The sequence below is a fragment of the Pituophis catenifer genome, unplaced genomic scaffold, assembly GCF_029215685.1.
Source record: "Pituophis catenifer annectens isolate HBS135680 unplaced genomic scaffold, rPitCat1.0.hap2 SCAF_1, whole genome shotgun sequence".
Lineage (NCBI taxonomy): Eukaryota > Metazoa > Chordata > Lepidosauria > Squamata > Colubridae > Pituophis > Pituophis catenifer.
The window spans coordinates 83,879,836-83,890,031 of NW_027256881.1; the positions used below are offsets into that span (position 1 = coordinate 83,879,836).

Below are 10,196 nucleotides of genomic sequence, written 5' to 3' on the forward strand. Positions count from 1 at the left end.
TTATAATACATCAAATGAGAGAATGAAGAAAATGAGAACAGGTGGCATGCAACATAACAAAATGTATAAAACTTTCTTTTTGCATTTTAATTTTGTAGGAAAACATGATTATTTTGTTCAAGACAAATGTGACTATTTTGTCATAGGCAAACACACAAGTGTTTCCATCTGATCAAATCCAGGCATCAAAATATCTATTACCATGTTTCCTCGAAAATAAGACCCTGTCTTATATTTTTTTGAACCCCGAAATAAGCACTTGGCTTTACTTTTGGGGAGGTCTTATTATTTTGAGGCACATGGAGCAAGATGGGACCCCTCTTGCCGATTTACCTGATTTCCAGCTCTGTGTTTAAATATTTTCGGGGGGGGGAGGGAAGGCTTATTTTAGTGCATGCGCTCAAAAGCCTGATTGGGCTTATTATCAGAGGATGTCTTATTTTTGGGAAAACAGGGTACATATCTATTTTTTATTTTTTGAATTAGCTTAGCATTAATTTTAAAAATGAATACCGTAATTTGAACTTGTCTATGATATAAAAGGGTCAAGGTTTTTGAATTTTGCTTTTGAAATGGGCCCAGTGGGAATCAAGGCCCTCAGCACTTAATATTAAAGGGAGGCAAACAGCTGTTTAGTGCCAATGGGAGCTTTCCTCCAAGTGCAATAGTAAGTGTAAAGGATTTAATAGCCCATCTCCATCCAGATTGCAATCCCAATCTGAACATCATTTTTGATTTTTGAAAAGGTCATGCCAAAACAAACCGTATGACAAATAAATCTAATTTTGTTCTAAAAGCCATGCTTTTTTAAGTTAGGAAAATCACAATTTATGTTTTAAATGGACTTCCCATGCAAGATGGGTATATGAATGACACTGAATGAGAAAATGATCACTTGTGATATTTTCTAAACTGAAGCCTTATGCAATGCTTTTACTCACTCTATATGTTAAAAAGTAGTGTGCGTGTGTCTGTCTGTAGATATATAGATATATATATCTGATTTTAAATGCAAAATGCCAAACATGAGTTTAATTCATATACCAACTACAGTAGGCTATAGTCATAATTAAACATAAGAAAAGGATCTAGCCACTGCACCCATCCTTGTTCTTCTTGATTTCTTGGCAGCTTTTGATACCATTGACGGTGGTATCTTTTGGGGCTGACTTAGGGAGTTGGGGGTGGGTGGCACAGTTCTGTGCTGGTTTACCTCCTTCCTCTGAGGCTGGACTCAATCAGTGTCAATAGGGAGCAAGAAGTCCAGCTCATGGTTCCTATTTTATAGGATGCTGCAGGGCATGGTGTTTTCTCTGCTCTTTTTAAACATCTACATGAAATGGCCGGGTGAGATCACAGTCACCATGGCATGAATTATCGCCAGTATGCTGATGATACCCATTTATATATCTTCATCCCAGGTGAGTAAGTGATGTTGTGGATATTTTTTCGTGGCCCCTGGAGGCTGTGGGAGCCTGGATGGGCAAGAATAGGCTTCAACTGATATGATGGGGTGGCTGTGGATGGACCCCTCTGGATCTGGAAGTTTATCATATTTGGTCTTAGATGGGGTTGCACTACCCCAAACAAATAATCTGGAGGACCTCCTGGATCATGGCTCCTGCTCAAAAAGCAGGTAGCAGCTGTTGCTAGGAGGACCTTTGCTCAATATCATATTCTGCACCAGTTAGGAATAGAGAAGCTCTCTGTTCAATCTTTCATGCCCTGGTCATCTCCTGTTTGGAGATGCATTGTGCTCTACATGGAACTATCCTTGAAAAGTATCGGGATGCTTCAGCTGGTACAGAAAGCGGCCATGGAGGCAATTTTGGGTCCCCAAAGAATGGGAACTGTAATACTGCTGCTGCTGCTGTGCAAGCTGCATTGGGTGCCAGTTTGTTTCCATGTCCAATTCAAGGTTTTGGTTATGACTTTTAAAAGCCATATATGGCAGGGGGGTAGGTTATCTATGGAACCATCTTAGCTCTATCACATCGCCCAGTCCCACCTAATTGGGCAGGGGAGATATGCTGAAGACCCCATCAGCCAAAGAATTCTGACTGGTGGAGTTCAATCAGTTTATTCAGCTTTTCCTGCGGTTGCCCCAGTAGAGGTTTTTTTAAAAAAAAATTCAGTTTTTATTTTAAAACTAGCTAATCTCCAGCCATTCTGGAACCTAAGATATAAAGCAACACATGTCTAATATTCTGCTTTTTCTGCTTTCTGGCATTTTTAATGAAAGAAAGATCACAAACATGATTGATACATATTCTGTCTAAATGAACTCCAAATTCAGTTTTAAAAAAACCTACAACTGGCAAGTGATTGCTGTCATTAAAAAAATCAGAAATTCAGAATACATGTATATAGCTGTGATTGTCTACCAAAGACAAAAAAAAAGTTTACAGTAATAGTGGGGAACATGAAAGGAGCCCCTCTGAAGGTTGCATTACTTTTGGTAATCAGGCATCCCTGGGCAACAGTGTTGTTATTGGCAAATCCTTTCAATCCAGAAGCCCCCTTTGGTTAGTTTAGCTTCTGACACAAATACAGATAGTAATACTTGGAATCTACCTCTAAAAATTGTTATTTTTTCTGATTTTCTGAACACTTATTTCCCCCTCCCCCCAAAGTTAACCTGTGAATGAATGCAGAAAGTCTATCATACTCGCATTATATACTTGCTGTGAAAAGTTGGTTAATGGTTAAAAAACTGTAAGTCATTCTGATCTTGCAAGATAATCCATTATTTTGCTGTCAAATTTGTCTAGGTAGTGGGAAAGGAATACTATCATCCTATCCAATAGCTGAATCTCCTATAATGTTTTTATTATGAATGGACAAAGATGACTGTGGTAACAGTGCAATTAATACTGTTTCCTAATATGATTTGATTGCTTATTTGTACCCTATGGCTATCATTAAGTGTTGTACCTTATGATTCTTGACGAAGTATCTTTTTTTTATGTACACTGAGAGCATATGCACCAAGACAAATTCCTTCTGTGTCCAATCACACTTGGCTAATAAAGAATTCTATTCTATTCTATTATTGAATAAAATCTGAGGTGTTAAGGAGGGCTAAATATGTTTCTTTTTATTTCTGGGTGAGGCTCTTCCTCTCTCTTAGAGCAGGCTTTGATGCTGTGGCAGCTGAGGCAGCATGACATGGGGCTGCTCAGAAATCTGTTTTTTCTTGTATTTTGTACAAGCTGTCATGAAGATACATATTTTTTTGTGTTTTAAGTGAAAAGATGAGCCCACTCCTTTCCCTAATTTTTCAAGTATGTTTATCCTTTTAAAATATTTTGGACACTTTAAAGGTCATGACAGTATCCAGAGAAGAACAAAGTAGATAAAAGATTGAAAGGAAAAGGATGATTTGATAGTGGCTATAGAAGGCACCACAGAGCAGAATGTCAGCAGGGAAGAAGTATGATCTTTATCATTTCCTGTATTTTTTTGATCAGAATTCTGCCGAACAGCTTCCTAAGTTGATTTAGCAAGCTAACTGCCTGTGGTTTTATATTCAATTTTGCTATCTTTCACTTAGATTAGAAAAGAATTACAGCATTGTTCCAACTGCCAGATGCAAATGCAATCTTCACACCCATTTTAAACAAGTTGTGCGTCACCTCCCAAGCCACTTCTTTCAATCTGATCCATTAATACCATTAAAATCACCTTTCTCTTCATTTCACGGGCAACTAGTTTATTTACTTCTCTTTTATTTCATGCTAATTCATGTTTCTACAACAATACTTTCTTATACTTTAGCTCTTATTTATTTATTTAGACAACTTATATGGGCACCTCTCTTTATGTACAAAATCTGGGTAGCTAACATTCATCCATACACAGAAAAATATAGTAACACCCTTCCAAGCAAAACAAAAAACAGAATTATAATCATTGTTTACTAGCTGAGCATCATATAGCAAACTCTCAACAGAATCCACACCTATATTGGGATCATCCATCATCCCAGTCCAGTGCTGGCAAGAAAGGCAGGGTTTCATAGCTTTCTGGACGTCCAAGATGGGTACCGTAGGACCCTCATCTCAGGGGACAGCCTGTTTTATATCTTGAGTTAATTATTTGATTCACAACAAATGAACTCTGAAGATGTTAGATCAAGAACCAGTTTTATTTGGAGTGAAAACAACCCACCTTAGTCAGCTGAGGCCAGATACTGAACTAATCTTTACCTTTTCTCAGATCAATACTTTACTTTACCAATAAAGAGAATATTTGTAGCTCAAGGCTGAAATGAGAGTTCTTGGTGCTCTCTAAACTTGCTTGTTTTGTTGCAGATGCTTCATTACCCAGACTAGGTAACATCATCACTAGTACTGATGATGTTAACCTAATTCGGGTAATGAAACGTCTGCAAGAAAACAAGCCAGCTCAGAGAGCACCAAGGATCCCTCATTTTAGGGTGTCCCTACAAACACTGCCTCTGTTTTCCCATTTCTATCTCCATGACAGATGCTGCGGAAAATGGGCAGAAATGATCTGAGGAGTGGATAGAAGGCTTCTGCCATCACCAGGAGCCAGTTTAGTACAATGGCTAAGGTGGGTGTTTTCTCGGCCCTACCTACCTTACAGGGTGGTGGTTGTTGTGGGAAAAGTAGGAAGCAGATGAATTAGGTATGGCTTGCAGCTTTGAGTTATATACAAAAAAAAAAAAAGGGTGAAATAAACATTTAATAATAATTAATCCGTTTCTGGCTTCATAAGTAAATAATAAAAAGGGGGAGCAGCAGCAGCAGCAGAATCTACCACAAATGTCCATGCTGCACACAACCACCCCAAAGTAAGGATCTTTAAAGAAGATGCAGTGTGTCATTTACTCTATCCCTTCTCTAAGAAGCCCAAGGCAACATAATATGGTTTGTTTATACTATCCCAATTGATGTAGAGTCCGGGCACTTTGATAACTTAAAACAATCTAAACCAGGGGTCTCCAACCTTGGCAACTTTAAAACTTGTGGACTTCAACTCCCAGAATTCCTCAGCCAGCAAAGCTGGCTGAGGAATTCTGGGAGTTGAAGTCCACAAGTCTTAAAGTTGCCAAGGTTGGAGACCCCTGATCTAAACGTAAGCCAAGGTGATAGTCAGACATCCTTGTCGTTCTTATTATTCCGCACGATCGAGGGTAACTGACAACCCGCTTTATTTCAAAGGGAAGAGCAACTGGGGGTCTCCCCAAGGAAAAGGGGGGTGGAGTGGGGGGAAGTAGACGATTCCCCCTCTCTAAGGTGACACACTGCCTCGTCTCGCCCGCGGTAAGCGGGGCGGAGAGGACTGAAGAAGGGGAGAAAGTTCCTCCGGCGAAAAAGGCAGGTCTTACTCTTTCGCGGGCAGATTTGACTGGAGAACATTGTTGGATTTCACCCCCTCCTTCTTTTTGCCGAACTTCGACATGGCTCTCCCGGCGCTGCCTCAGCGTCTGCTTGGTTGCTAAGAGACGCCCGCGGCCTTGTGCTCTACACCGGAAGAAAGAAAAGAGACCTGAAACAACTTCCGGTAGGTAGAGCTACGCATATAGATTCTCTCTCTGCCTCTCCCTCTCCCTCTCCCTCTCCTCCCTCCCTCTCTCTCTCTCTCTCTCTCTCTCTCTAAATTAACACAAACGAACAATTAAAATAATCTAATTTAACTTTGGGTATTTAATAACTTCCCCTCCTTTCTCTCTCTCTCTAAATTAACACAAACAAACAATTAATTAATCATTTTATAATGATTTTTTAAATGTATTGTGAGCCGCCCTGAGTCTTCGGAGAGGGGCGGCATATAAAATTAAATTAAATTAAATTAAATTAAATTAAGTTAAATTAATCCAATTTAATTTTGGGTATCTAATAACTTCCCCTTCTCTCTCCCACCCTCCCACCCTCCATCTCTCTCTCTCTCTCTCTCTCTCTCTCTCTCTCTCTCTCTAAATTAATACAAACGAACAATTAAAATAATCTAATTTAACTTTGGGTATCTAATAACTCCTCCCCCCTCTAAATTAACACAAACGAACAATTAAAATAATCTAATTTAACTTTAGGTATCTAATAACTTCCCCCCCTCTCTAAATTAACACAAACGAACAATTAAAATAATCTAATTTAATTTTGGGTATCTAATAACTCCTCTCTCTCTCTCTCTCTCTCTCTCTCTCTCTCTCTCAATTAACACAAACGAACAATTAAAATAATCCAATTTAACTGGGTATCTTTGTCTGTCCATCTAACAACCCCTCCCCCCTCTAAATTAACACAAACGAACAATTAAAATAATCAAGTTAAACTCTGGATATCTTTTGTCTTATCTAACAACCCTTCTCCGCCCCCCGTCTCTCACCCCAGCTCTTTCGCTCTCGCTCGCTCTGACACCCACCTACCCACACAGACAGACAGAGACTCCAGCAAACTCGAGACTGCAATTTTGTCCCAAGGAGCTGAAAAACATCACAGAAGGCGGCATTGGCAACGCGATTTTGGTGTGAATGCCAGGGCCGAAAAGAAATGACAAGAAAACCACCCTAGCTGGACACGTCCACAGTTAGCAGCAATAGAACCCGACGGGACCTGAAGCCGAGTGCGTTGCTCTGCACTGCCGCCGCTTCCAAAGCGAAGCAGAGAGCTTTGAACCGAATAAGTGACAAAGATGGAATGATATCGCATTACTTCAAAAGGAATTGTGACACATTTCGCCGAATTTCTGTTCAATTTGCCAGCATTTACATCTTCAGCGAGGGATGAAAATGCAGATGTGTTTGTAAAGAGTGCAATAAGCCTGGGTTTTTTTTTTTTTTTTTTTGCAGACACTTGGTTGAATGAAGTTTAATCCCATAAGGGCACTTTTCAGGCATGCATTTGTAGGATGCATTGTGCTGTTGAGTTTTTCACATCATCATTAAATTTAGGATTATGTCCACAGTATGTGAAATACATTATTTTGCTTCTGAATAATCATGACCATAGGAAGTTATTCAGAAACTGAGCCCTAATGTGTGATTTGATAACTAGGAAATATTCAGCATGAGGTAGGAAATACAATGTAGAAAATCTAGCTAGGGTAGAGAAAATTCAACTATTCCCATTGTATATATTTTTTTCTATTCACACATCTATGTAATTTAGAGGAAAAAAAATCTTTTTAATAGCAGTAAGTCACTTATAAATTTTTGAGCATCACCAAGTATAATTTTGGTACAATCTATACAAACATTTGTAACTCAAACTGAACTCCATGGGCCTTTCTTCTGAGTAGACTAGTGGAGATATGTGTTGTTTAAAATGTAAATGGAGTCAGATGAACAAAGGAAAAATAGGTAAATTGGTTTTGTATCTATGTGAGGACCAATAATCAGAAAGCAAATTCTTTACAGAAAAACAGCTATTCCTACATGGAGATGATGTCCTGACATATGCTCACATGTATATTGGGTTTTTTTAAAAAACATCTTGTTGGAATAAATTCTGAAAAACCGCCACATTAAGCACCAAGTGATAAATCTGAAAATTGTGATTGTATGTTTCTATTCTACCTTTTATCTAAACATTCAAGATGTCTTGCATGGGAATCTCCATTTATTTCATCCTCACAACAATCCCTATTAACAATTGGTTTTATTAATAGAAAATGACTGAAACAAAGACATGAAATGAATTCTGTCGAGGATAAATTTAAACTTAGCCTCCCCACTTGTTTCCTATTACTCTATTGCTATGCATTGCTTACATCTTAACCATAGCTTTTGCAGGGTTATTTTAAGAATGTTGCCTAGGAATTAATTCCTCCAAGTTTAATAATTGCTCTCAAACCAGTGTCATAAGATTATCTAGACTTGAACTAGACTTTCCGTTGCTGGATTATTTTCTTCACTTTTTCCAGGAGTGTTTTATGTAAATGAAATATTAGTACCCTTTTTAACCATTTGATATATGCCCCTTATAAATACCGAGAGTAATAAAGAACACGGGCATCTTTTTAAAATGTCAGCCTACCATGATTCTATAGCTAACTTCTTGAATACAAAAATGTTTCACTGAACTCATCAGTTTCTCCAAACTGCTTATCATGTGTATTGTACTCTTGTTCTCATGATCTGACAGTAAAATATATCCATAATGGATATATATCCAGATGGAAGAAGACTGGTTTAAAGTCATACACCACCACATAACAGTCAAATTTGCAGAGGAACAATTTTAGTGTTTCACAAATTATTTGCCTCTAGCAATAAGTGTATCTTCAACTTTTAGGATCTGTATTTTTTATTCTCTTTTCAGTTCCTCACCTAGGACAGGAAATATGATTTAAATACACTAAATGAGGATTTACAATGGCCCTAAAAAGGAATGTTGCTGTTGATAACTTGAACTAGTATAAATAATGAGTCTCTTGGATATTAGATTAACACATTCGTTATGGTTCAAATTTCTATGGACTACATTATATATACATCCATCAGATGCACAAAAGCTTTGAAGTAATTTTTATAATATTTTGTAAAAGCTATAACAGCTTTTTTTTTTTATAAAAGCTATAAAAATAAATTATTATACTGTTAAGGAGTCACAAATATTTGTCATTTTGTTGGCATAGACTAACACACCTATCCCCCTGGAAAGCTCTACTACTTATCTTATTCTGTTAGTTATAAGAAGTTGCACAGAATGTAGAACTGTTAAGATCTCCGGTTTTTAAGCTTATGCTAAATTGTGCAACTATTTTTCACATTAAGAGATTTGTCTATCAGCATAGGCCATTAGGGCAATCTTTATCATGCTTGTCTGAAAACAACATGGTTTTCTCATGAGATCTTATTTATTTTTGGAAATTTATATTGCCACCTACTTGCTCATGGTGACTCAAGGCGGCTTACAGGAAATAAAAACACTATCAAAGAAATAAAAATAATAAAATAACAACCCCCCACTCCTGCGACAACACACACTCATACCAGCCATTTAATGGACTCCATCCTTCTCTGGATTCCCCAGGCCCACTGGCAGAATATCTTCAGGGTTTCTGAAAGAATGTCAAGAGTAGGGGCCAGTCTATTTTCTGGAGGGATGATGTTCCAGAGGGAGGAAGTCACCATGGAGAAGGCCATTCTTCTGAGTCCTGCCAGATGTACCTCCTTAGGGGACGGGACCTGCAACTTTCCTTGCCTTCTCACTCTAGTACGTCAGGTGGATGTGACCGGCAACAGATGGTCTCTCACATAATCTGGTCCCAAGCCACGAAGGGCTTTAAAGGTGAAAACCAGCACCCTGAATTGCATACAGAAGCAAATTGTCAACTAATGCAGCTCTCCCAGGAGAAGTGACATATGTGTAGAGAGGTCTGCACAAAACCATGCGTGCTGCTGCATTTTGCACCAACTGGAGCTTCCAGATGCTTTTCATGTATCTCAAAAGTTCTCATAGAAAGGTATTTTGAATAATTACTCAAATGACTGAATATGACTTAGTAATCTTGTTATTACTGAAAGAATAGTTGCTTTGCTCCCCATTTGGTGCATTTCAAATGAATACATTACATTTCATAATATAAACACACAAATGACATCATGTGTCCATTCTTTGTTAATGTAATATTCTGCCAACTGCATTTGTTTTGTATAATAGTATTAAAATGTTCAGGACTAGATGATATAAAATGGGGAAATGATCCCAGTCATCTGAAAGTTGGGAACAAGCATTGTCTCCCCTTCTAAAATTCTTAGCGTATTTATTTCTTGAATCACAGACCTATTAAACTTTGTAATGCAAAACTAAATTGTTCAGCACTTCAAGTCAGTAATTCCATAGTTCTCAGAATATGCTTGGTCAACCATTAAGATACATAATATAACATAATAAAGTTAAACATGTTGCTAGTGTTTAAAGAAGGGAAATACAAAATTGAAAAAATAAACAATCTGGTTTTTAAAATGATGTGATATTATTCTAGCAAAGCAGCTGATTTTCATATTACAAAAAGAAGGTATATTTTTTCACTGAAGATGATCTAAGTGAAGGACACAAAACTATTATCTTAACTTATCTTATCTAAACACTATAAATCTCATATTCAGCATTATTTGAATCTATGCAAGTGCAGGTGTTTTCTGTCCTGAGGGTTATACTTAAAGTAACATCTTGAAAGCCTGCTGAAAATCATTCTGTATAAAGTTACTATATTTGGGTTTC

At 37.7% G+C, this 10,196-nt stretch overlaps 1 protein-coding gene across 1 annotated transcript in view; it reads right to left on the reverse strand.

Annotated features, from left to right (window-relative positions):
- Positions 1 to 5,427, reverse strand: part of ADGB (androglobin) — an 88,886-nt gene extending 83,459 nt beyond the window's left edge. The window contains exon 1 of the mRNA XM_070952022.1: positions 5,354 to 5,427. Coding sequence (XP_070808123.1) covers positions 5,354 to 5,427 — 74 coding nt within the window. The remainder of the gene's footprint in view (positions 1 to 5,353) is intronic.
- Between the last annotated feature and the right edge of the window lie 4,769 nt (positions 5,428 to 10,196).